Source organism: Narcine bancroftii, chromosome 6, assembly GCF_036971445.1.
Source record: "Narcine bancroftii isolate sNarBan1 chromosome 6, sNarBan1.hap1, whole genome shotgun sequence".
Classification (NCBI taxonomy): Eukaryota; Metazoa; Chordata; class Chondrichthyes; order Torpediniformes; family Narcinidae; genus Narcine; species Narcine bancroftii.
In genome coordinates this window covers 79255458-79283417 of record NC_091474.1, presented here as the reverse complement: position 1 = coordinate 79283417, position 27960 = coordinate 79255458, and the positions used below count along the sequence as shown (strand labels likewise).

The 27960-nt window shown below is 44.1% G+C and overlaps 1 protein-coding gene across 6 annotated transcripts in view; it reads left to right on the top strand.

Moving 5' to 3' along the window:
- lrmda (leucine rich melanocyte differentiation associated) overlaps positions 1-27960 on the top strand; it is an 860999-nt gene that overhangs the window by 530384 nt on the left and 302655 nt on the right. For 5 of the 6 annotated variants that reach the window (XM_069885470.1, XM_069885472.1, XM_069885471.1 and 2 more), the window contains exon 5: positions 2705-2828. In XM_069885470.1, the coding sequence (XP_069741571.1) occupies positions 2705-2828 (124 nt within the window). Of the gene's footprint in view, positions 1-2704; positions 2829-23385; positions 23507-27960 lie in introns of those variants that run through there. The other variant, XM_069885474.1, reaches the window with a different exon arrangement.

Genomic DNA, 27960 nt, shown 5'->3' with positions numbered 1-27960 from the left:
TCCTGATGCCCTGACCACAGACTCTCACCCCAGCTGCCCGCCCACCAGAGCTTCTGACACCCCAACTAAGGACTCTCACTTAGGCCCAGGCCGCCCACCCATCCCCAAGCTCCCAAAGCCCTGACCACGGACTTGCGCCTAGGTCCCAGCCGGCCACCCGCCCACCAGAGCTCCCGACACCCTGAACAATGGAGGTACTTAATGCAGTCAAAAGTAGTATGCTTGTCATAGTTGACCACCAACATTTTACCCTAAAAATTGGTCCACAAAATTGAACTATTACAGGCATTATCTACACGGGGCACAAAATTGAACTATTACAGGCATTATCTACACGGGGCACTACAGCAGCACATTAGTGGAGCTTCTGCCTTATGGCCACAGTGACCTGGGTCCAACCCTGACCTCTGCTCCCATCTGTGTGTTGCTTGAACATTGTCCCTGTGAGATAAGGGTTTCCTCCTGGTTAACCAGCTTCCTCCCAAAATCCCCTCCAGTGTTCATTGCCCCTCAACGGTCAATGTGGTAGAATATGGGGAAGTGGGTGGGAATCAGAATCAGATTTTATTGTCATGAGTGTGTCAAGAAATTCATTGTTTTGCGGCAGATGCAAAATCGTGAAAATTACACACAGGTAGTCCCCGACATATGTCCATAATTTGGACTGAAGGATCATTCGTATCTCAAAATGGACGCAAGTTGGAATCTTTCCCAAGCACGCGGAGTACCAAAGTCTTAAAGTTAACATTTCAATCAAATCTTTTTTCATCGGAGATTTGACGATAACAACTTAAACCTTCCTGAACTTGTCGATCAACCTTGGTGAATCTTTCCACATTCTGGTCCATGCTTACCTCGTTAATCAGCATCCTTCAGCTTGGTGCGGCCATCTTGATTCCTATGTGCATGCGCGAGTCTTTGGTTGGTGCATGCATGGTGGGTTCACGTATTGGAGTTCGTTTGATGCATGCGTGAGAGTTAAGCACCCTAACAATATTGAATTTGTGCCCTTAACTCTTGCACATGCACCAACCGAACTCCAATACGCGAACCCACTGCGCATGCGCCAACTGAAGACTCGTGCATGCACACAGGAATCAAGATGGCCACGTATAGGAATCAAGATACATGCCCTGAACCCCTGTTGTAGTTTGTCAAATGCAACCCAATTCGTGTAAATTTTATAATTTAAAAAAAATTTGGTTGTATGTACGGATGGACGCAAGTCGAAAAGGTCGAAAGTCGGGTGAAAAAATAAATAAATTAGTGCAAAAGAAGAGAAAAAAGTGAGGTAATGTCTGTGGTTCATTATCCATTCAGAAATCAGATGGTGGAGGGTGAAATGCTGTTTTTGTACCACTGGCTATTTGTCTTCAGGCTCCTGCACCTCCTTCCTGATGTTAATGGTGAGGAAAGGGGATGGCCTGCATCGTGAGGATCCTTGAGGATAGTGGTTGTTTCTCTGGAGATGCTGCCTTTTGTAGATGTCCTTAGTAGAGCGAAGACTAATGCCCGAGATGGTGTTGGCCAAGTTCATATTGCAGGAATGGATGAAATAAAATAGCACGAGTGTAAATTGATCAGTTTTGACTTGCTGTGGTGAACGGCCGATACTTGGTTCCTTCTTCCTGACTCTCTCAGTCCAGTTTCTTGCATTGTACATTCTTTTCCTGAGTTTGAACTGAATACATTTCTGCTCCAATTCCAATTCCTTGGTGCTTTCCTGATATGCAATGAGAGTAAGGAGATTATGGTTGCTCTCCAAGTTTGTTCATGATCTCAGAAACCTGTTTCCCTTGATGTGACTTTTCAGCAAAATTCAACTTTATTGTCAGAGTACATATATGACGTCACATACGACCCTGAGATTCTTTCCTCCTGCGAGCCAGGCAGAATTTTAAGTTAACGGTAACTGTAAGCTGTCCACTTCAAGCCTTGGTGACGTACTATTCCACAACAATCAATGGTGAAAATTTCGGTAATGTTCTGCCTTGAGCCCAACTTTCATCAGTAATTTGAACTACAGATGCATTTGTGTCGAAAAATTTATACTATTTGCCAGCCATGTGACTTTTCTTCCTACCTATGCTGCTCATGGTTTTCTTACCAAATTTACGATGAAATTGACGGTAGATTTAAGGTACCACTTTCCTCTCTATATCAGAGGCTTGTGGTTCATGAACTTGGCTGAGACTCGGTACACCGTCAAGAGAGCACAGCATTGAGATTTGATTCTTGGGCACTGAACAAAAGCTCCAATTTTTCCCTCAGGGAGGTTGCAATAATCTTATGGTTCTTGGTGGACATTTCACTTATTTTTCATTGTTCCAACTGACACCTCTTTCCCAGTCAAAACCATTGTCTGGTAAATGTTTTCAATGCTTAGGACTCTTGATGTATATAGATTGGTCAATGTGATTTCGATTATCACATTATTGCACTTCAAAAGTCCTTGAATGACAATGATGTCCGTTGGGAAATCTTGAAAAATAAAATTTCAATGCAAGTTTTTTTCTTTTATATTTAAAGGTGGCTTAAAATAGATCGTTTCTTTGCATGCTCCATTCTGTAGCTTTTGATGATCGATTTCTTTGTGCTCATTTTCCACTCTTTTCTTTTTAATGTATTATTTCCACAGTGCCTTGGGTCTCCCCTTTGGACAGTGGCTGGTGAACTAAGATGTCTCCAACGCTTCCCTTTCTAGGTATTTCGTTCTTCATAAGTTGCCAAACCTGAAGTTCCTGGATTCACGCAAGGTTACGAAAAAGGAGCAAGAAGAAACAGTCACTCGGGGTGCCTTCATGAACGTGGTGAAACCCAGAGATTTGGTAAAGTAACAGCCAAGAGATTTTTTAATTGTTCAATTCTAACACTAAAGCAGTTAAAAAGGAAATTGCTCTGAATTATAGCTATGATCATTATTTACATTTAATCCAAGAATTATTGCATACAAATGTTATATTTTATCAAATTATCAAATAGTGTATGTATATTTGTGTGTGTGTGAAAATATACAGTATCTTTATATTTATTTTTGTGTGTGTGTGTGTACAAACGCACATACACGTATATTATATATATATATATATATATATATATATATACACACACACATTTATTGACAATTTAACAGATTTGGCCTTTCATCGGATCAGGCTGAGCTTGACGGAAACAGGTTAACACCTCAATTTCTTTCGTCCACTTGTTGCCTTCTCGTGTGTTGACATTTTCTGCTTCGTGATGACTGATTTTTTGAAAAAAAAATCCCTTGTAAAGTTGAAAACTTTAATCACACAAGGGAGTTTTTAATGACCAGATTTTGACCTCATTTCATTTGCCTAAGTATAGATCAAAGTGGACGAGGCCTGTCTGGTTCCAGTAGTGTTAAAGGGCGTGACAGCACTTCACATCAAAATGACAGCTCGAGTTCAGGGCAGTCAAATTGCTCAATTATATTCTGGGCCTGTAATTATTCCACTCCATTTTTTTCAAAGCCTGTATTTGTCATTCCATTGAAATGATTTACCTTCTGCTCACCTCTAATATTTTGGTTGCAACCATGGTTGAAGAGATAAGCCTTCCTTCTTATTTTGAAATTGATGAGCTCTCTGATAGAGGAGCCACACTCACCTCTGCAGGGCATGTTTCGACTTTGCGTTTAATTGCCATCATCATCTCAATTGTCTGCTGACCAAAAGTGCAGATCACCAATTACTGCAGCTGCATCCAGACCTGCAAGTAATTGGATTTCTGTTGTAGAGTTGATAGCATAATTGGATATTTTTGCTATTTGTTTACAAACCTTGCCGTTCTTTCTTCTGTGTGACATTCTGGTATTTCTGAGACAAAGGGAATATATTCACGGCAAATAGAGTCTTTATGTTCAACTTCAAAGTTTAAATTAATTGACAGCAATCAAGGGTGAAATATCCAGTGTGCGGTCTGTGAATGACGTTCAAAATATAATTGATGTTTGGTTAAGTGTTGAAAAGTATGAGATGGATCTTGTTTGTGGCTCGTATTTTGTGACTTTTGTGATGTTAGAAATCAAGCTGGCCTGCTCTGCCAACTCCTGAAATCATTTCAGCGCTTCTGCCTGATGAAGTTGTCTGCAAATTGCCACCAGGTCGAAGCTAAATGTACCTGCTGTTTTGGCCTTGGGCGGCAGCGGTGGCCCAGGTTCTCTGGGCCTCTTCCCGTGCAACACATGCATGTGGCCTGGCACTACTTACGGAACCCTACCGTGGCAGGCGCATGCGCGGTTGGCTCAGTGATGGCGGCTTCATCTGGGGCCAGCATGTCTGCCAGTGCGCATGTGCCACGGCCTGGGTCGACGCAGGCGCACTTGGCTCAGGCCCGATGGTGAACGGCTGCAATATGGAGCGTGGTGCGCATGCGTGACAGGCTCAGCCCGGCCCACACGGTGGTTGGAACATGCATTGAAAAGGAGGTTCTTCAGCCAGTCTTGGCAGTTGAAAACTGAAGGAGGGTTTATAATTTCTATTGACTGTTTTCAGCATTGTTTAATTATCAGTTGAATATTTTTTAGGCCTTGTTAAATGTGTTGTTAAGAAAACAAGTTAAAAAAACATATGAATTGGTGTTAGAAATTATTGGAAATACGTCACAGATAAACACCTAATTTAGCCTTCAAGCAACTTCAAGGAAGTCACTACATTAAGTCAATAGAAATTATTGCATTAAGTCAATAGGACTTGTTTGGAATAGAGGATAGAAAATAATACGGTGGCCATCTTGGAAATTCCTCAAATTGGGGACAGTTTGTAATCCACATCCATCTGCTCTGAATATCGGCCAGAAAGTGATTTAAAGTTCCTAATCTAATAGCAAAGTGTCTTATAATCACATTGGTGAAGCCATTTATTGAAAATCAGCAATATTACTGATGGTTGCTGCAGTGGAAACTCATTTGTTAAAAGCAGCACATTTCAGCTATTAGAAGCGGGAGGCTTAAGTCTGTGGACTCCTGTGTATTTGTGGAATGTTTGAAAACAGTTTGGATTCTGCTGCTGCTTGTCCATTGGGGACTATTGATTTGGCCTGTGTGGAGCAAGACGAGTACAAATGGGTGAAGCAGCTGCTGGCTTTGCTATTAAGGAGCAACGTATTGAAGGTTGCGGAACTCAGAGAAGAACCGAGTCAACGGAATCTAGATACAGGTGGAATTAAAAGTGTTCTCATTGCAAGACTGAATCTAACAATGGAAGAAGCCAAGGTCTCGGTTGTTGGGAATGAAGACATTGAAAACCATTGCGGAAGACAACGGCTAAATATGAAGACAGCAACGTGGAACTGGCTGATGATGTATATCAGCAAAGCAGATAAGAAAGAAGAAAATGTACAGTTCAAATTTGAAATTGAGTCTGACTTTTGGGCAACAACCGGAAGCTGAGGAGCAAAGGGAACAATGGGATCTGAAATCAAGGCTTGTTGCTAAACAGGCTGAAGTGAAGGTACTGACAAGTTTGAAAGGATCTGTTGTTCAAAGCGACCTATGTAGGAGGTCTACAGTGGGAAGTCATCACGTGAAATGAGAGCATTTGATGCTAAGGCAGAACCTTTTGTACCACAGTCACAGGCATAAATAAATATGGATGCATTCCACCCCCCCTCCCCCACCCCACACACCTAAGCATAGTATTGTCAGGGCTCAATCGTCAATGATCATCTCCTTAGACAGAGATGTGCACAGATTTTAGTCTATCCAGCCAGAATTCCATTCACTTCCGTCAGGTTGTAACAATCAGGGTGATCAAAAACATGATATTGTCAGCTATAGAACCGGCTTTAAGTCACAGTGAACAAAACAATTTATTGTCAATCATGGCAAAACAAAATGAAATGACCACTTTATTAATGCAGCAACAAGGTTGCCATTCCTTACACAAGAAGGAGATTCAAATTTTTAATAGACATCCACTTCAATATCATTAGATCTTTTGAACATAATATTGAAAAGCACCAGAGATTGTCTTTATTACCTGAAACAGAACACAAGTGAATAACCAAAAGAACTGGTGAGGAATTGCCTACATATAGACCCAGAAAGGGGTTTTGCTATGGCAAAGACATTACTACAAGATCATTTTGGCAATGGGTATAAAATTGCTATGCCCTATATAGATAAGGTTTTTTCATGGTCATCAATAAAATCGGAAGATGCAAAGGCTTTACAAGTATACGCCCTCTTTTTACGAGGAAGTTGTAATGCCATGGAAGATATCGGCCGCATGAGTGAGCTTAACTTAGCCGCTAATATATAGATCATCTCCAGCAAATTGCCTTCTAAGTTGAAGGATTTGTGGAGAACAAGAGTTTGCAAATTTCAGACAAAACAGGGAAAGGAAGCTACCTTTGAAGGTATTGTGGTGTTCCTTGAATGGCACATGGGGATACTCCAACAGTGAGTGAAGATGCAAAGAAGTTCAAGCCACAGCCCAGTCTGAAATTGAGAAAGAATAGCTTTGCCACCAATGTGTCATTTTGGAAGTAAGGAAAAGGATAAGGTAACTGAAGAACATGAGAGTTGGCCTGCTGGGGAAAATGGTCTGTTCTGTAAAGATAAGTATACTTTGGGAAAGTGTGCACAGTTTAAAAATGAAGTCATGTGATGAGAAAATCACTTTTCTAAAGGAAAATGGAATCTGTTTTAGCTGACACACATCAGTAAAAATTGTAAGAAGTGACTCGACTATGACAGATGTAGTCAGAAGCACCCAAGAATGCTGCATATCCACCAGAGGAATTCTTACAGGGGCTGGGAAGGACAACCGCAAACTCTCAATAGTCGGGGCCAAGATTGGGGATGCAACAATGAAAAAACTTCATCCTCAAGGAAGAAAGTCAAAGATTATGTTGAAAACCATGGAACAAGAAAAGGTTGTTGAAACCAACATTGCTCAGACTTTGAGGTTGCTCGATTGCACAGAAAGGAATTTTGTGATCTTCCAATTTTATACACTCAGAAGACTTTGCCTCTGCACGAAGTAAATATTCTACATAATGACAATATCTATCAGTTTTCTCGACATGGAACATTTCTCGACATGAAATTAATTCTGAGGGAGAGATGCTGATTGCTTCAAATGTACCAAAGGCTTTGGAACCATTAGAACTCATATGAAGTAGGGAAGATGGGTCTTATGCTGTTAGAACTAGGCTTGGATGGACAGTTAATGGACCTTTAGAAGGAAATAATAATATTAGTCAGGAATAGGTCAAGACAAAAGTCAACAGGATTTTCGTTGTGAAAGTTGATGAGTAGTGGGAACAGCAAAAGGCTGTAAATAAGAAATTCACATTTGAAGAAAAGGAAACAGATCAATGTGAAAATAAATCAAAGGCATCTAAAACAATATTGAAGGAATGATTTTCATCAGGAATGGATGAAAATGAAGTATTAGAAGAGGTTGTAGCAGCTGTGTAGCAGGCCGAGCGGGCGCTCAGCGCGGTAATGCGAACTGCCACCGTCAGTGCAGTGCACGGACTTACCTAAGGGCTGGCATGCTAGCAGTACTGAGTGCCAAGGGACGGCACGTTGATCAGCTGGGTCCCCTGCTGAAAGGCACGGGATGTTAACAAGTCTCAATTTAAACCTGCTGGTCCCGTGGACCAGCAGCCGTCCCTTAACAAGGTCCCAGCTTGTCCCGTGGAGCCCGGGGACAGGCAGGGAATAAAAGCCGCTTGTTAAGCTTCAATAAACCAGTCTTGAGTTGACTACTCTGGCGTGTGTTTGTATTTCTTTAGTAGCTCTACCATAGTAGCCGCTGCAAGGTTGCAAATACTGCTGGTGATTGTTCCTGTGTAATTGAATCAGAGGGCAGGACTGAAACAAAAGACAGAACAAATTTGAAATTAGTTTTTGTAGCTCAGAGCAAACAAAGTCAATGAAGAAATCTCACATCATGTAAAACCGGCCAACGCAGAAAATTGTGCTGGTGGAATCAAGGAACATGTAACTGACAATTTGGCGCAATTGCATTTAGAGAACAAAATATTGAAAAAGGATTTGGAAATATTACATAGTCATGAAACCAGGGAAGATTTTAACTTAAAAGCAAAGCTGGATATCAAAAGGATGAGAATAAATCCAATGATTCTTCAGTTTCGAATGTGACTGAAGGAAAAGGTCAACAAGAATAAAGATTTAATTGTAAATAAAATTTGCAAAGTCAGGAAACGAAAGAAAAGAATAACTGCTGAAGAAATGAGTAGTTATTAAGGAAAGAGATTCAGCATTAGGAAAAGATTAGTCCTTTGAAAGAGAACAAGTCATTGGTTAATATTACAAACCAGTTGAGTACAGAAAACAATCAAGAATGTAAGTTGAAGGATCAGTTACTAATGATGCAGAAAGAAAGAGAAATTGCACTTCAGCAATGTGACAAACAAGATGAAGAAATAATGTGGTTTGAATCACATTATTTATGACTGACTGTGGAAAAGAAAGAGAAAGATGAGCAAACCTGTTGCAGGAAAGGTTAAAGAGACTCGTTGATTGAAATTCAGAGAAGCAAATACATTTTCAAAATTTGGGTCTCAGAGTTTAAATTTTTCCAATGAGAAGCAGAATGTTGAAGAAAGGAAGAAACAACATGCCTGTTAAATTTAAATGGAAAATTGTGTGAGGAAGATTTGAGGTTTGCTGATTGACGTTTTGACTCATGGGTTCGACCAGATGGAGGAACTGTAATGAGCACAAACTGACTTTATTTTGTTGAATTTTGCATTTTGTACTTTGTCCACCATACAGACTGCAGGGAAGATAAAGAAAGAAGACCTGCATGACATTTTGTATGTTATGCATTTAATTGTTTTTCTTTATAATTATAATTATTACAATTATACCCATAGTGTCTCATTATCATAGTTAGGGGCCAGTGGAAGACCCATAAGCACATTACTTAATTGCTGTTTTGGCCGCAGGCACCAGTGGTGTCCCGGGGTCCGTGGGCCTCTTCCCTTGTGATACATGCGCGTGTCATGGCCTGTCACTGCTTGCGGAGCTGTAGCGTGGCTGGTTCAGCGGCGGAACTTCAGCCGGGGGGCAGTACGTCCACCAGTGTGCGTGCGTCATGGCCTGGATTGACGCATGAGTGAATGACTGTGGTGAATGACTGCGGCCTGGTGCGCATGCGCGCCCAGGATGCACGGTGGTTGGAGTATGTGCGGCAGCTGAGCAGAGTTTAAAAGGAGGTTTTTCAGCCAGTGTTGGCAGTTGAAACCTGAAGGAGGATGTGTTGCTGGTCTATAATGACTGTTTTCGGTATCGTTTAATTATCAGTTGAATATTTTTAGGCCTCATTAAATGTGTTGTTGTTAATAATAAAGCATTTAACATACAACTGAATTTGTGTTAGAAATGAAAGGAAATGCATCATGAATAAAGCAACTTTAAGGAAGTCGCTATACTGAGGGTCGGAAACAGTTAACTGACCGAGATCTAAACCAAACATCAAGCACATTAAACCAACACCGATCCCATTTTATTTTCCCCACCTTCCCACCCACCTCTGCCCCCTTTGAATTCTGCCACTCAGCTCCACAAGAGCAGCAGTTGACAGCAGCCACTTCACCTGCCAAGCCATGTTTTCAGAAGGTGTGAGTGAACTGGAACACCCAGGGGAAAACACCCATCCGATCACTGGGAGAATGTGCAAACTCCACAGGGACAGCACCTTAGGTCAGGATCAAGTTACTTAACTCGTGACCTATCGTGGATGCACATTAGTTCCTCTCTCATCAGGAAGGCACAACAGCGACGGCACTTCCTGAGAAGACTGAGGCAGGCAAGGCTACCGGCCACCATCATGTTAATCTTCCACAGGAGCTTTATGGAGATCATCCTGGCCGGCTGCATCACCGTGTGCTCCAGTTGCTGCAGATAAATGGATTGGAGATCAATCCTCAGCACCATAAGTGTGGCAGAGAGGATCACTGGAGTCTCCCTCCCACCCTGCGACATAATCTAATAGGCACGCAAAATGATTAATGACCCCTTCCCCCCCCCCTTGCACACAGCATCGTTCAGTTATAAAATCAAAGGGGTGGCATGTTTGGCATAGTTTGGCTTTTAAAGCACCAGCAATTGGGGCCAGGGTTCGAACCCCACGCTGTCTGTAAGGAGTTTTACGTTCTCCCCTTGCCTGCATGGGTTTTCGCTGGGGTCTCCGGTTTCCTCCCACCATTCGAAACATATCAGGGTACATTTGGTCTAATTGGGTGTAAATTGGATGGCACAGACTCATGGGCTGAAATGGCCTTTTACTGTACTGTATGTCTAAATTTAAATTTACTCCCATTGGGAAAGAGATAGAGGAGTATCAGAGCCAGTACCACCAAGCTGAGGAACAGCTTCTTCCCACGGGCTGTGAGAACGCTGAACGACCAAAGGAACCGCTCACACTCACCCTCCGAGACTCTCATAATCACGAAACAATATTTATTTATTTGTATATATGAATACTTGTCATATATCTATGTTGTTTGTCTACATGTATGTTATGTCCGGTTATGTGCCTGCGTGCTTTTCACTGAGGACTGGAGTACACTGTTTCATTGGGTTGTACCTGTGCAATCAGATGACAATGAACTTGAGGTCAGGTCATTGGGGCTGTGAGGCAAACTTTCACTGGCTGTCTTGAGACTGCCTTGCCAGCAATGACCATTCCCACTGTTTCTTAATGTCTGATAATCAGAGAGAATTGCAAATGTGCTGAAGTTAAATATTCATAAACAATTTGAAAAATGGCATGTTCATGAAAAACCACATGCAATGTGCAAAAATTATTTTAAAAATATTAATTGAAATAAAGTAATGAAGCCAAACCAATTATCTTTGATTATCTTTTCAGCGAAGGTACCTGGAGTCATTCAAATGACTGGGGCCAGAGATGATCAGATGCACCAGCAATGGCTGGAGTGAATCTGAGGGGTCAGGTGCGAAGTGAATCAGGGTCCTCAGGTCAGGGTGCCACAGAGCAGCAGTTGGATTTGGAGGTGACGTTGTGAATAGTGCTGTGGGAGGGCTTGATGCCAGGTCTCTTCCAGCAGATTCTGTACTTCTGTGCTGTTGTGTGTGGGTCTAGATGTATGTCACAGGCACACTGAAGCTTCCAAACAGAACTTATCCACCATCAGACATAGGAGCAGAAATAGACTATTCAGTCCCGCCATTTAATCACAAGTTGATCCATTTTCCCACTCAGCCACACTGCCCGGCCTTCTCCCCATAAACCTTTGAAGCCGTTCCTGAACAAGAACCTTTCAATTTCTGTTTTCGACACCCAGTGATCTGGCCTCCACATCCATCTTACCCTCTGGCTGATGAAATTCTTCCACATCTCTGTTCTAAGTGGGCACTCTTTAATCCTGAAGTTGTGCCCCCTTGTCCTTGATTCTCCCACCATAGGAAACCATGTTTCAACAACTACCTGTTCATGCCTTTCACCAATGGAAATATTTCATTGGGATTTCCCCTCATGCTCCTAAACTTCAATGACAACAAGGTAAGAGCCATTGTAAACGTCAGCTCATCATAAGCCTACAGAGTGAGGTGGTCCCTTAACACAGATTCATGCCTCAGATGGATCGGGAGGGATGGTTAGAAGAAAGTAGGATGGCAGGGATTAAAATGGGATCAGTGTGGGAGATATGTAAATGGGTTAGCACAGACATCTTGGGCAGAAGAGCCTGCTTCCATGCTGTTTGACTTCAAAGGTGTGGTGAAGGGAGACGGGGTGGATATTTGATGGACTGCATTTATTCTCGATGGAGAAAGCCACCATTCTCAAGCCATATGATATGGAATCATATGACAGTTTATTGTCATACACATAAGTGCAAAGCACAGAGGCTCCAAATTTCTGGGGGCAGCCTTATGGCTACATAAGATAGATCAACAGCAATTGAATAAATTTACTGGCCGAGTCATAGGTCACCTACCATCACCACCTCCAACTCCTTGAGCACTTCCACTAGCGCTGCCTCCGCACCATCTTCTATATCCATTGGAGTGACTTTGTCACCAACATTGAAGTCCTCGAACAGGCGAAGGTGACCAGCATCGGGACCATGCTGTTGAAGACGCAGCTACTCTGGGCAGGAAGGAGGATCATCGTCTGCCCAAGAATGCGCTGTAAGGCAAACTCTCCACTGGCCCCTGTGACCGGAGGGCTCCAAAAAAGAGGAACATGGACTCTCTGAAGAAATCCCTTGGTGCCTGTCTCGTTTACCATCGCCAGTGGTCTGCTCCAGCCTCCGATCATGCGGCCTGGCAACACACCATTCATCAGTCTGTCTCGTCCTTCGTGAACACTTGAGGACAAAAGGAGATGGAGGAAGAACCGTGACACAGCAGCACCAAACACAGAACAGAATTTCCCTGGCAGCCACTGTAACCAGGCATGCCTGTCCCACATTGGCCTTGTCAGCCACTAGAGAGCCTGCAGCAGACATGGGCACCCCCTTCCTAAATCTTCGCTCATGAAGCCAAACCATGAATGCACCATTAGACAGAAAAAGGAATCAAAAGTCAAACCTTTGAGAAGGATAAATCAAGAGAATGTAATCGAGAATTTTTGGAAGAGTATTGATCCAAATGTAACTGTTGTTGCTGAAGAGAGGATGATTGAAGATTTATAAGTGTGATTTTCCCCCTCCCCTATCTAGACGTGGTTTGGTATTTGCTGTCCTATCAAGAGAAACTTGTCTGTGAACTACTCTTTGCAGACGATGCCACTTTAGTTGCCCGTTCAGAGCCAGCTCTTCAGCGCTTGACGTCCTGCTTTGCGGAAACTGCCAAAATGTTTGGCCTGGAAGTCAGCCTGAAGAAAACTGAGGTCCTCCATCAGCCAGCTCCCCACCATGACTACCAGCCCCCCCCACATCTCCATCGGGCACACAAAACTCAAAACGGTCAACCAGTTTACCTATCTCGGCTGCACCATTTCGTCAGATGCAAGGATCGACAATGAGATAGACAACAGACTCGCCAAGGCAAATAGCGCCTTTGGAAGACTACACAAAAGAGTCTGGAAAAACAACCAACTGAAAAACCTCACAAAGATAAGCGTAAACAGAGCCGTTGTCATACCCACACTCCTGTTCGGCTCCGAATCATGGGTCCTCTACCGGCATCACCTACGGCTTCCACCAGCGTTGTCTCCGCTCCATCCTCAACATTCATTGGAGCGCTTTCATCCCTAACTTCGAAGTACTCGAGATGGCAGAGGTCGACAGCATCGAGTCCACGCTGCTGAAGATCCAGCTGCGCTGGGTGGGTCACGTCTCCAGAATGGAGGACCATCGCCTTCCCAAGATCGTGTTATATGGCGAGCTCTCCACTGGCCACCGTGACAGAGGTGCACCAAAGAAAAGGTACAAGGACTGCCTAAAGAAATCTCTTGGTGCCTGCCACATTGACCACCGCCAGTGGGCTGATATCGCCTCAAACCGTGCATCTTGGCGCCTCACAGTTTGGCGGGCAGCAACCTCCTTTGAAGAAGACCGCAGAGCCCACCTCACTGACAAAAGGCAAAGGAGGAAAAACCCAACACCCAACCCCAACCAACCAATTTTCCCCTGCAGCTGCTGCAACCGTGTCTGCCTGTCCCGCATCGGACTTGTCAGCCACAAACGAGCCTGCAGCTGACGTGGACTTTTTTACCCCCTCCATAAATCTTCGTCCGCGAAGCCAAGGCAAAGAAAAGAAAGAAAGAAGAAAGAAGGGCATTTACCTCGTGCGCAAAGTTACCCAGAATTCTGATCATTTAGATTGGGTTAATTTTACAGGCAGCAAGACAGGAAGTAAAAAGTCTTGTTAAAAGTTTTGTAAACTGTTTGAAACGGTTTACGATACTTTGCCTTGCAGAAGAATCTACAGAAGTACATGATATTGCTTTGTGTAAACAGAAAAAAAATCTAAGATATTAAAATCTCTGCAAGTCTGGGGCATGGTCAGTAACGATTGGTTACATTGATGGTGGAATATGCTCTCACGGACTTTTATTTCGAACAACAATGTAGAAAATGAATTTCTTTAAAAATGCATTTCTTCAGGAAGGGATTAATGCTCCTCATCAGGTGGACCTGGGATGGAATCAAGGGCGACGCAATTAGCATTCTGGTTAGTGCAACACTGTTACAGCATCAGCGACCCGGGTTCAAATTGGGCGCTGTCTATAAGGAGTTTGCATTTTCTCCCCATGTCTGGATAGGTTTCCTCCCACCGTTCGAAACGTCTGGACGTTGTAGTATAATTGGGTCTAATTGGGTGGCATGGGCTCATGGGAGGGCCAGTTACCGTGCTGTATGCCTAAATTTAAGAGCTTGTGAAACTTCAGATAAACACAACTAGACTGTGACGACATTAATATGTAGAATCTTCATGAACTGGTTAGCAGATTAATTAAAGTAGTAAAGGATTCCATAGAGTTGAAAATCTGCAGCGGCAGATGTTGAAAGACTGATTTTTAAAAAATGCTAGAAACACTGGAGGCTTCTGGGGACAAAGAACTATTTAAACTTACAGGTAGAAACTGTGACCATGGGGGGCAGACCAGTGAGGGGCTCTGAGGCTGAAGAACACACAGGCCGCGCGCAAGCTGCTGGTGATTTCAGGCCAAGACTCATGCAGGCCGCTGGCAATTGCAGTGTAAGGACTCACACTAGGCTGCGGACTGCTGGAGACTGGCTGGAGTCTGGCTGAAGGGGTGCCAGGTATCAGAACCAGGATGCAAAAGGATGACGAGGGTGCTGAGGGCTTCCTTATCGCGTCGGAGGTTTGGATCTGGAGTTTGGGTTTAGATTGAACGCTGCGGGAGCGAATCCATGAACACTAAGTACTGTAGCCCCTTTCACACTGACAACCCACTAAACAGGCGAGTAAACAACCCGCGTTGCAGTACCAGGTGAGCCGTTCGCACTGGACCATGAATTCTCTGGTGCGTGTGGATCTAAGGGGAGCCCAACTTCCAGTGGTGATGTCCCGCGTGACAATATTACATCCTCGCAGGGCATTGAAATCGTAATGGGAATAAAGCATATATGATGGTGGGAAAATTTACTGCAGTGGGCTTCAGACTGTTCAAACAAGACAAGCCCATCGACCAGCTTGTCATTATTTCATAAACAATAGAGTATAACAACTATTTGCATAGCGCTTACTTTGTATTAGGTATTTGTGATAGTACAGATTCTATCACCAATGTGTATATGTACAGATTGTAGCATACGATGACTGTGATTGGCTGAGAGTGTAGCCACACCTTCTGGCAGGTCTTAAAGGATTCCTCCTCGCCAGACCAGCTCATTCTGGACTGGTCGACCTTCTTGTGATATCCTCCAGTCTTTTAGTTAATAAAAGCCTTGGTTTGGATCAACAAGTCTTTGGTTCTTTTGACAGGCTCTACAGTATTATAAGATGATTTAAAGTACAGGTACACACTTGTCCTGCAACAGCTCCACCAGCTGGGTGCTGACATCCCCACTGACTAAAAACTACCAGACTGATGCATGCACGCAGGCACTAACATCACGAATGATGCCCGGTTGAGCAGGTTGGCCATTCACAATGCAGCCGAGTAAAATTGGCTTGGCTCTGATACCACCCCACATCAAGTATCGGAGCCTGGTTGATTTTTACCCCCCTGCCTGGTTGGGAGTGTTCACCCTGCCAGGTGATCCACTAAAATGCCCAGTTCAGCCCACGTTATTTGGCAGTGTGAAAGGGGCTAGTCTGGGGAGAGGGGATGAACTCTCTATTCCTTCCCTTTCTCTGGCTCTAAGGGGCACCAGGCAATTTGTGTTGATGGAGAATCTTTGTCTGCATTATGGTAGACTAAAGGAAATTTCATATAATATCACATTCTCTGTTTTCTTACATGACAGTAAAAGAACCTTGAATCTTGAAGAAGACCCTGTCAAAGCCGGTGAAGTGACAAAACAAGTTCATTTTAAGGAGAGGGGTGATTGAAGGTTGACAAGGTGAAGTGGAATATTGTTGATGAGGGCAAGTTGAGGTTTGCTCATGTGATTTGTTGCCTGACAAATCTGGTTCGTAGATTGATGCAAGCAAGGAGGCAGAGAGAATGTAAACAAAGAGAGAAATGTAGATGAGGGCTGTTGCAGAGAACAGGCAGTGTCTGTGGAGCGAGAATGAAAAACTGTCTATATATTACTGATCAATTAACTGAGAGCAAAGCTCTTTGATTCAAACAGAGAAAGTGAATTACTTGAAATTGTTAAATGTGATGTCGAATTGGTGGGCAAAGGTAGAAGATGGGTTCTGTCCCTCAAGCGTATTGTGGGTCATATTAGAACGGTTAGATTATGGTGGGTGTGAGTTGATAGACGACTGGAAACAGAGACCCCCTGTGGACTGAAAGAAAATGCTCACCAAAGTGGTCTTGCAATCTGCGTATGTTTCCATTGGAATGATATGGGAGGAGTGATCCTCCAGGAGGATCTGTCTGTGCTGCGAGGTCGCAGGTAAGAATTCTGGGAGAATGAAGGAAAGTCAATGAGGTGCCATCTATAAATTTTTTTAAATGTTTCTATAAATTTAATTTACAATGTGGCAGAAGCCAATTCCTGCCATTGAGCCCAATTGCACCCAATTAACCTCCAAACACCATACATTTTGGAGGGTCAGGGGTGCAGTGCTGCTGGAGCTCATGGGTGCATCACTCTGGGCACCTCATGGGGTGGCTCTGTCACTTCCTTGCCGCCGCTTCTGGTGAGATCTGGCACCTAAAAATTTCACACAGCGCCCCTGGGGAGGGTGGAAGGAAATGAGCACACCCGGGGGGGACCCATGCTGGTCAGGGGGAAAATGTGCAAACTCCTTACAGACAGCGCCTTGGGCAGGGGTGTGCACAAGAGAGTGTGCAAGCGGAGGCCAACACTCCTCACCACACCATAATCATCTCACCATGAGTTTGTAAATGCGCTCACATTTGTTTGTCGCATGACGTTAAGCTGTACGTCCAGTCCTTGACAAAATCTGACAAATTTCATTTCGTGCACAAGCTCTTGTGTTTGCTAACGAGGGGCACTATCTTAAAATGTGCCGTATTAAACCAATAATCATGTGTGTCATTTTAATTTTTATAATGATTTTGTACTTCAATCATGACTGTCTGTGCTCATCTTGAATTTCCCGAGTGCTGGAATCACTTTGATTTCCTTGATCTGCAGCAAACTGTGAAATTAAATAACACAACAATCATTTCTATCCACTTGTTTGCAGTTAAGCCAGTTCTGCAGTTGAACCAGATCATCATTAACAAAACCACTTTGTCACACTCTGGCACAATCAAAAGTTTACCATTTCCCATGCCTCCTCCATCTGGTCTTGTGCTCTCCTGAACAAAATAGTGGCACTGCCACTGGTGTGGACCTGCAGCGTTCCCACTGGGTCCAACTGCAGTCGAGAGATTCACACCGGAATGCTGGAGACTGACTTGAGATGGGCTGAAGGGGGATTCCGGGTATCGAAACCAGGATGCAAGAGGGTGCTGAGGGCTTATTGATCGTGTCAGAGGTTCGGATCTTGTAGACAGCTGGTACAATCGGCTGTTCTTGCCCCATTAGAATCACGTTGGGGGGCCACTGTACTTGAGGCCACGCTTTGCGCCGGCGCGGTTCCAGCAGTGACGCGTGTCAATTGAATCTAGTGCTAGGCGGGAACAGGAGCTGTTGGCGGCTCTTAAGGCAAGGATCCCATTCAGGCTGCAGGCGACTGCAGTCAAGGGATTCATACCGGGCTGCAGCCTGCTGGAGACTAACGAGACTGACTGAAGGGGTGCCAGGATCTTGTAGACAGCTGCTACAATCGTATCGAGGATTTAGATCTGGAGCTCAGGCGGCTGATGGTTTGGACTGGACTCTTTGTGTCTGTGGGGACTGCGGGAGTGCTGTAGGTGAATCCACGGACACTTGGTGACTCAGAGGGGACTCTCTTTTGCTTCTCTTTCTACGACTGTAAGAGGCGCTTCAGGCAACTTCTCCCAATGGCAAATCTGTCTGCTGTAGGCAAATTTTTGTGTAATATTGCACTGTCTTTATTTCATGACCATAATGGAATATGAGCAGGAGAGGGTTATGGGCCAAATGTAGGTCAGTGGGACTAGGTGGGAGAAAATGTTCGGCACGGGCTAGTTGGGCCAAACTGGCCTGTTTCTGTGCTGTAAATGGCTATGTGGTTGAAAAGAACGGCTTCCTCTGATTTAAAGGTATCCAGAAAAGCACCATGGAATGACTTGGGCCTTGGACCACAATTTTCTGGAGCTGTGTTGATTGCACCCATCACTTTCATAAAGTGCCTGCTTGATATCAGCAGGAATAGGTGCATAATGTGTTCAGAACAAGAAATTGGGTGTATAACATGGACGTCTGGTTTCCATGCAGCATTTTACTTTCTTTCCATATTGGTTCATGATCTGAGACATAATGTTATAACAGTGATGTCTCAGCAGGAGTTGTGTTTGTGGGAATAGAAGACTAAACGATCGTGTAAGTGGTGTCCAGAGGGACTTTGGCGTCCTTCACCACACGAATCATTGAAAATTATCTTGCAGTCCAGCCGGCGAGCAGTTCAGAAGGCAAAAGGTTTGTCGGCCTTTAATAATGGGAGAGAGTGGAGATGCATAGCTCAAATTATCTGGTGCCCTGGAGAATGAATGTGGAATGTTGAGTGCAGGTCGAATATTCCTGCTTGTACTAGCGGGAGTGTTGCATTAGTTTCGGGGATGGCTGATTTTTGTATAAGGAAGAATTAAATAGACTGGATGGATAAACTCCAGAGTACAGAAGGTCTAATTGAATCTAGACACCCCAGTGAGAGTAAACACCAACTCTTCACCAACCATGTCGTGCCCCTGAAGATTTCTGTATGATTCACTGAGCTATCCTATACTTAAGAGAGCGGAGGTTATGTTTGTTTAATCTTGCAACTGTCTCACCAGCCCAGGATTCACTGGAGAATGTTTGCTGCAGTCACTCTATTACAATCTTCCTGAGGCATGGAAACTAGAAAGGGGGGCATGTTATTCCAGGTACGTTTTCAATAGAGCCCCATTTAATTGTCCTCAATTCCTCTTGCAATAAAGGCCGACATGCAAAGGATCACTCAAATTCCAATGATCACCATCTCTTCCCTTTTAAAAACATCAATTGAAAGTTAGTGAGGATGTAGAAAGATACAAAATGGGAGTAATTCTAGACCAGCCATTATTTTGGCTATGCACCCCACTCCCGCTCCCAAACCAGAACTCTTCTCACCGTTAGTTTATGGGCCCCCTTCCCTGTGAAGCATCAAGTTTTGTTTCTTCTCTCCTACCGACTTCACAGAATTAAAATCATGTTTGCGTGAGGTGAGAAGATTACAAAGCTTTTACTTAAATGTGCTGTGGCTCCCGTTGAGAATGGCTGTTCTAAATGATTCTCTTTGAATGCTTCAACTCACACAACATGTGACAATGCTCGCTTGGGGTGTCTGGGCTGCATGTGTAAATTGACGACGGTCTATTTCCTGGAACCAGTGGAACATATGAGGCGGCGGCCCTGGCCTCGGTCGAGTGAGGCAGGCGGAGGCCCCGGTCCGGGCAGAAAGAAAGAGGCGGCGACCCCGGTCCGGGCACAGGGAAAGCAGCGGCGGCCTCGGCCCCGGTCCGGGCAGTATGGTCCAACCTAGGAGGGGAGGCAGGCCCCTCCAGCCCGGGTAAGAAACCTGCATAGGAGAAGGCCACTCCGATATAAAACCTATGACCCAAAGACCTCGCTGCCACGTCCCAGCTTGCTTGGCCATGGCACACGAACCATGGGTGTAAAGGGTGGGGCCAGTTCTGCGCGCACTGCACTCCACCTAAAAGCTCCTTTGCGCAGGCCCGAGGACAGGTCCACGTCCTCCCCCTCCACGCATTGGAAATGTATCTCACCTAGCATGGTGTTATTTCTTCTACATCTGGTGACTCTGTAGTAGCACAACTTTACTGCGTCCAAGTCCAAGCTGCAGTTTCTGACCAACTTTTATTTAAAAAGCTTGCAATTTGATTTCATTATATAGTGGAGACAAATGGGTTGATATGTAGGACAGGGTTGTCTAAAATGCACTTGTTAAACCACAGTCTCAGGTGTTTAGAGAGGTGAGCAGATTGCCCCAGGTGATAATAATGGAAGAATATTTCTACCAATCATATATATTAATGATTAAAATGATCCACTCTACTGACAAAGAATGTGGGCTTTGCACACTTGGACTTGCGTTTTTTTTTAATTTAGACACACAGCACGGTAACAGGCCCTTTCAGCCAACGAGTCCGGGCCACCTGATTACACTCGAATGGTGGAAGGAAATCTGAGCTCCTGGGGAAAATCCATGCTATCACAGAGAGAACGTACCAACTCTTTACAGACAGCATAGGATTCGAACCCTGGTCCCTGTCACTGGTGCTGTAAAGGTGTTGCACTAACCGCTACGCCAACCGTGCTGTGATAGATCAACTACATTTTTGCAACCTTTCAACGTGTCTATATTTAGTATGATTTGAATATGACAACATGGCATTGGGATAATACATGACAGTAGTTTGTTTAAATTCTTGGGAAGGTGCCGACAGAAACTGCTGTCAAAATGGAACTGTGCTTCTATCAATGTTTTTCCAATGTCTGAGTTCTGCAACTTTTTGTTCATCTAATTCACAATCAGGTTCATTGCCATGAACATGTGTCGCAAAATGTGTTGTTTTGTGGCAGCAGTATTTTGCGCTACAGGTGCAAACATTGCCATTAATTGCAAATCTGTAAATACAAGATTAAAAAAAAACAAATGAGAAGTGCAGAAAAGAGAAAAAGTGAACAGGTTCATTGTTCATTCAGAAATCTGCCGGCGGAGGGGAAGAAGCTGTTTTTGTCACATTAAGTATGTCTTCTGGCATCTGTACCTCTGTATTTATGGTGGCACTGAGAAAAGGGCATGGCCTGAGTGGTGATGGTCCTTGATGAAAGAAGCTGCTTTCTTGAGGCACTTGCAGATGTCCGTAATGGAGTGAAGATTAATATCCATGATAGCGTCGGCCGATTTTACAATCCTCTGTATCCTTTCCCTCTCCTGTGCATTGGGACCTTCATACCGGTGATGCAACCAGTCAGAATGCTCTCCGCAGTCCACCTGTAGACATTTACAAGTCTTTGGTAACATAGTGAATCTCCTCAAATGACTCACTTCATGATTGTGTCAACATATGATGTCAGAGATGATGACACCCAGGAATTTGATTTTCCTCACCCTTTCCACTGTTGACCCTTGATGATGACTGGATTGTGTTCTCCTGGTTTCCCCTTCCTGAAGTCCACAATCAATTCTTTAGGTTTGTTTGTTGGTCATTTGTGAGTCTGATGCTCAAATGTACCGACAATGAAATTTATGACATAAAATCATCTCACCAGAATTGTGCCTGAAGTAAAATGTGATGAAAACAATAGATTCATTACCTCCTTGAAAGCTGTTCTAATAAGATGATATTGTGATTAGAAAATTAAATGAGGTGCTTGTATTATTGAAACCAGCATTCTATATCCAGTGGCAATTGAAATCCACCTTTCAAATATAGTAAAAGCAGATAAATGCTGGAGGAACTCAGCTGGTCTCGCATCCTTACAGTGTTCATAGGATGCTGTCCCCTGTAAGGATACCATTCCTTTCTCTCACCAACTCCCACAGCTACCTCGACAACACTTCTTCGTACCCAGCCCCACGTAAGGATTCCATTCCCTTCTCTCACCTCACCCACTCCTCCACAACCTTTCAAATATCTTTAGTCTGCTCATTTTCTTCGTACATCGATCTTCAACTTCCCTGAGATGCAGATACACCCCGACTTAACAAACATAATTGAGACCTAAGGATAAGTCGTCTCTAGCAATGGACGTTAGTCAGAATTTTGCCCACTTGCGCGGAGTACCCAAGTCTTAAAGCAAACTTTTTAATCAAATATTGAACTTGATAGATTATAACAGGGCATGAAAGAGCCAAAATGTGCGTTCTTACTTTGTTAGTCAGCATCGCAGGATCTATAGAGTGGGTGCGGCCATCTTGATTACAGTGTGCAGCACAAGAATTAAACACCCTGATGATATTGAATTTGTGCCCGCCGTGCTATAGTTAGTCAAATACATGTACGTGTGTGTGTGTGTGTTTGTCTATATACATTGGTCATATGTGTGGATGGACGTAAGTCACATAGGTCGAAGTCGAGGAGTACCTGTATCTCTAAACCTCAAGTGGCCCTTAGCTGTTCCTGAACAAATGATTGCTGGTGATTCACCAGAGGTGGATAGCGCTGAGCTCATTCATCTGGTCTTTAAAGATTTGTCAGTATCTGCCTTCCAGAAGACCCAGAGTGGTGGCAGGTTTGGTCACCACTGAAGTCACAGATGATTATTGAGGCTTGTCGATCATCTGGTCACATTGTTAGTACCATCTTTGGGACCAAAATGTGGTGAAACATTAATGATTTAGTTCTATGTCCTTTGCTTGTCATGTTTGAGTGACTCTATGATTGTTGACCCTGCAACAGCTTGAAGGAGTTTTATAAACTAATTCAATTTTTTTTTCCATTTTCTCAGCAGTTTATGTGAATAATATTTGTGGATTAAAATGACTGTCCCTCACTTTGAGGTCAATGCTATTGTAGTGATGTGCTACACACGAGGCTAGAGTAACGACAACATACACGTTTGGAGTTGTTCTCAAGGCTGCAGCCCCGACTATATACGTATTTCCATTTCTGCCACTTCTGGTGGAAATGATGTCACCAGTGAATACAAAGGTTCCACCCGCTCATGGGCTTTCTCTCCTTGATGAAGAAAGCCCCGCGCCATCTTGGGAGCCAGCCTCTTTGGCAACGTGCGAAAACCATTCTGGGAGCTGGTTCTCAAGCGTAGTGAGTGGGCCGCCATATAACCCCTCCCCCCCCCAAAACTGGCAATACACTTCCTGATGCCCAAAGTCTGGATCAATCTCTGTTTGGGTGGTCTTCCCCTGCGCCACAGGGTCTGGACCTCCACCGGTTCAGCCAAGTCCACAAGGGCCGGTTTAAGTCAGACTACCATGAAAATTTCCACTTGCCCCCCAATGACCAAGACGAACATGGACCCGTTGTTCTTGAGCATCTTGAATGACCCCTTGTACGGTCTCTGCAACAAAGCCAAATGCACCCCCCTTCGTACAAAAATGAACACAGTTCTGTAGGTCTTTGGACATGCAGTTTTGGGTTCGTCAATGCTGGCATGGGGAGTCAGGGTACCAAGCCTCCCACCTAATCTGTCCAGGACTGCTACAGGTTCTTCTTCTTACCCCTGTAGGGCTGGTATGAACTCACTGGGGACGACCAGAGGAGCTCCATAAACCAACTTGGCTGACGAGGTGTCCAGATCTTCCCTGGGCACCATGCGGATTCTGAGTAGGACCAAGGAAAGTTCGTCTACCCAGTTGGGCCCCTTCAGGTGAGCCATAAGCACCAACTTTAGGTGCCCGAGGAAAGGGTCTACTAACCCATTTGATTGCAGGTAGTGTGCAGCCATGTGGTATAGCTGCATTCTCCAAAGGCTAGCTAGGGCCAACCACAGGCTGGAGGTGAACTGAGTGCCTCATTGGAGATTATGTAGGCCAGTCGTCTGAAACATGCCACACAGGTTGCGATCAGTGCTCGGGCACAGGAATTGATGGTTGTGTGGATCAGTGGTGCTGCCTCTGGCCATCTTGTGAAGCAATCCATTATGGTGAGGAGATACCATGCTCCCACAATATCTACATGGATGTGGTCAAACCTTCAGTGGGTGGGTGCAAACTGTTGCGGCGGGCCCTTCGCGAGCTGTTAAACCTTGGATGCTTGGCACTGCATGCACATTTTTGCCCATCCACTGACTTGTTTTCTGAGCCCGTGCCATGCAAACCTGTTGGTGACCATTCGGACAGTTATCCTGATAGATGGGTGGGCAAGCCCATGTATGGGGTCAAAAACTCGCCATCTCCATTCTGCTGGGATGATGGGCGAGATTGACAGGTAGCGATGTCACACAGGAGGGTCTTCCTGCTTGTGTCTATGGGGATGTTTTGTAGTTGCAAACCGGAGACTGTGGTCTTGTAGCTGGACATTTCATCGTCAACCTGCGGCCTGGAAAGTGCGTCTGCCACAACATTGTCCTTCCTTGAGGCATGCTTAATGGTTGTTGTGTATTCTGAGATGTCGGACAGATCCTGCTGCTGCTGCCGGGTCGACCAGGAATTGGACCTCTTTGTAAACACGAAAGTCAACGGTTTGTGATCTGCAAAAGCGGTGAACGGCCTTCCCTCCAAGAAGTACCTGAAATGTCGGATGGCCAGGTACAGCGTGAACAACTCCCAGTCGAAAGCACTGAACTTAAGCTCAGGCAACCTCAAGTGTCTACTGAAGAACTCCAGGGGTTTTCATTGCCCTTCATCATCCCACCGATTGCCATATTGGAGGCGTCCACTGTGAGGGCAGTTGAGACGTCTGTCCTGGGATGGGTCAGCAGCGCGGCATCTGCCAGGGCTTATTTTGCTTCCATGAAAACAGCCATGGAGCCTTAGTCCCAAATGATATGTTTGGCCTTATCCGATGTCAGGGCGAACAAGGGGTGCATGATGCGGAGCACTGAGGAGATGAAGCGATGATAGAAATTCACCTTGCTGATGAACTCCTGCAGGTCCTATGCTGTGTTGGGCCTGGCGAATTGTTGGATGGCATCTACTTTAGCGGGTAATGGCATCACACCGTCTTTGGTAATCATGAGACCAAACTCACTCAGGCGTGTGTAGAGTTTGCGGAGGTAGGACATGTTCATTGTGACTGGTGTTGGCTATCAATATATCATCCAGATTGGTGAATGCAAAGTTCAGGTCGCGTCCCACTTTATCCATTAGCTGTTAGAACATCTGTGCGGCATTCCTCGGGTTGAATGGCATGCAGATGAACTCCACAAGCCAAATGGGGTGATGATGGCTGTTTCAGGAATGTTTTTGGGTGTACTGGGATCTGATAGTATCCCTGGAAGAGGTCTACTTTGAAAAAATGCTTGCTTTGTGCAGGTTTGTTGCGAAGTCCTGTAGGTGTGGCGTGGTGTAGCAGTCTGGAGTTGTAGCCTCGATCTGCCCGAGGTTGTCGCCGTATAGTCTCCAGACCCCCCCCCACCACCCCCGAGTTGACTTGGGCACCAGGTGCTGGGGGGATGCCCATGGGCTGTTGGATCGCTGTAAGATCCCCAATTCCTCCAACTTCATGAACTCCTCCTTGGCTAGGTGGAGCTTTTCCGGGGTAAGTCTCCGTCCTCTGCTGTGATCCCTGAGTCAGTTAACCATAAATTTCTTCTCCTCTTGTAAAAGTAAGAGAAAAAAAGAGAGAAAAAAAATAATAATTCTTATCATAAAATCTCCTTGAACTCATCCAAAAGAAAGAGAAAAGGAAAATGGGACTGGGCCGTCCATTCTGAGAGTAAAGCGCAGGGTTTCCTGGTTAAACTGGAGTGGTGAGATTTGGATTTGAGCCTCAAAGTTTCTCCCAACAAGTTCAAGTTTTGCCGTTTACCTTGATGAAGGGCTCAAGCCTGAAACGTTGGTTCTGTATCTTTATCTTTGCTGTATAAAATACACTGCTTGATCTGCGGAGTTTCTCCACCGTTGTGTTTTTATTTCAATCACTGAATCTGCAGACGTTCGTCTTTTACTCCCATTATCTTCAGGCCTACATTTTGCTCGCACCTTGATGGAGGGCTCAAGCCCGAAACGTTGGTTCTGTATCCTTATCTTTGCTGTATAAAATACACTGCTTGATCTGCAGAGTTTCTCCACCGTTGTGTTTTTATTTCAATCACTGAATCTGCAGACGTTCGTCTTTTGCTCCCATTATCTTCAGGCCTACATTTTGCTCGCACCTTGATGAAGGGCTCAAGCCCGAAACGTTGGTTCTGTATCTTTATCTTTGCTGTATAAAATACACTGCTTGATCTGTGGAGTTTCTCCACCGTTGTGTTTTTATTTCAATCACTGAATCTGCAGACGTTCGTCTTTTACTCCCATTATCTTCAGGCCTCCATTTTGCTCGCACCTTGATGAAGGGCTCAAGCCTGAAACGTTGGTTCTGTATCTTTATCTTTGCTGTATAAAATACACTGCTTGATCTGCAGAGTTTCTCCACCGTTGTGTTTTTATTTCAATCACTGAATCTGCAGACGTTCGTCTTTTACTCCCATTATCTTCAGGCCTACATTTTGCTCGCACCTTGATGAAGGGCTCAAGCCTGAAACGTTGGTTCTGTATCTTTATCTTTGCTGTATAAAATACACTGCTTGATCTGCGGAGTTTCTCCACCGTTGTGTTTTTATTTCAATCACTGAATCTGCAGACGTTCGTCTTTTACTCCCATTATCTCAGGCCTACATTTTGCTCGCACCTTGATGAAGGGCTCAAGCCTGAAACGTTGGTTCTGTATCTTTATCTTTGCTGTTTAAAATACACTGTTTGACCTGCTGAGTTTCTCCAGCATCGTGGTTTTACTTTTTTCTTTTGCCCTTCAGCATCTCAGACAGCCAAATCTGGTTGTTATTCCAACAGGGAAGAAGTTGATGTATGACTTACTGCTGGTGTACTTATTTCTGCTGCAAAATTAAATGCTGCATATCCATTTTTTTTAATTGTGTAGAAAGAAAATGGCAATATCGCAGAATATTGCAAAAGTGACTACACTTCAAAAATATTCCCTTGGCTGTGCAAGCAATTGGCAATAAAAAGTGCTACACAAGTTCTTTTTCTTCTTTATGTATGAAAATGAAGGAAACATTAATAAAATCCCCTTTTCAAATGTTCCAATACTTCATTCCAAGGCAGTTTGTACCTTGAAGAAAGCTGTATGTTAAACCAACTATGCTTTAACATTGACTTGAATCAATCCCAAATTGTACTGATATTGAAAATAGAAGTTCAGCCAGGGAACTTGTTCCCAATTTCTATTTCTGCTTTTTTGAATGTTTTATTTGATTTTAAAGACTCGTTCTTTTCAAACAATACATCCCCTTTTACAGAGAATATGTCGAGTCTTTATTTCCCCCCCCTCCCCACCCTTCCCCTTCCCTCCCGCCCTTCACTCCTCACACTCTCCCCCCTTCCCACGCCAAAACGATAAATCAACAAACATACTAATTACAAAAGAGAGTAAAACCCAACAAAATAACAATGGTTACCAACAGGTCACAGAAATAATCCAAAGGTAACATAAGCCGAGAAGTTAGTTGAGTAACCTGGAGAACACTGCAAAAACGAAACAGATGATACCCGGGTCTCAGAGTCATTTTTTCCAACCTGACATTCCAGGACTGGCGTGAACTTACCGATTTCGATTTCTTCGGGAGGGTGACTTGAATGGTAGTTGGGTAAATCTGGTCATGTACGTGTGTGTTTCGCCCCAGGATTTGAAGTGCTGACATTAATGTGATTTTTTTTAAGGGGCCAGGGAGCACACTTCAAATCTTTCTCAAGGCAGTCGACCTCTTGATTAAATATGACACTTGAAATTAAACTTGAAACTTTAATTGTAGTTCGTTGGTTCAACTACAATAATTACAGTGTCTGGATGAACACTTATTGAAACCCATCAGATCGGAATTTGGAGCATCTAGCAAAAATGATCTTTGAGCAGTTCATATATCCATACTGAGATAGACAAGTCAATTTTATCCATTGAGTTCTGTTTACAGCACACTTGTTGTCACCAGTCAACTTCAATTCTCAATTATTTTTACAACTTCAGAAACATTTCTTTCAGAATGTTTAACTGATAAAATGCAAGAGTAAGATTTGGGGATCAATCTTACAATTGATGTTTGCCATAGTAAATCACAATCTATTAAAAACAAACCTTTGTG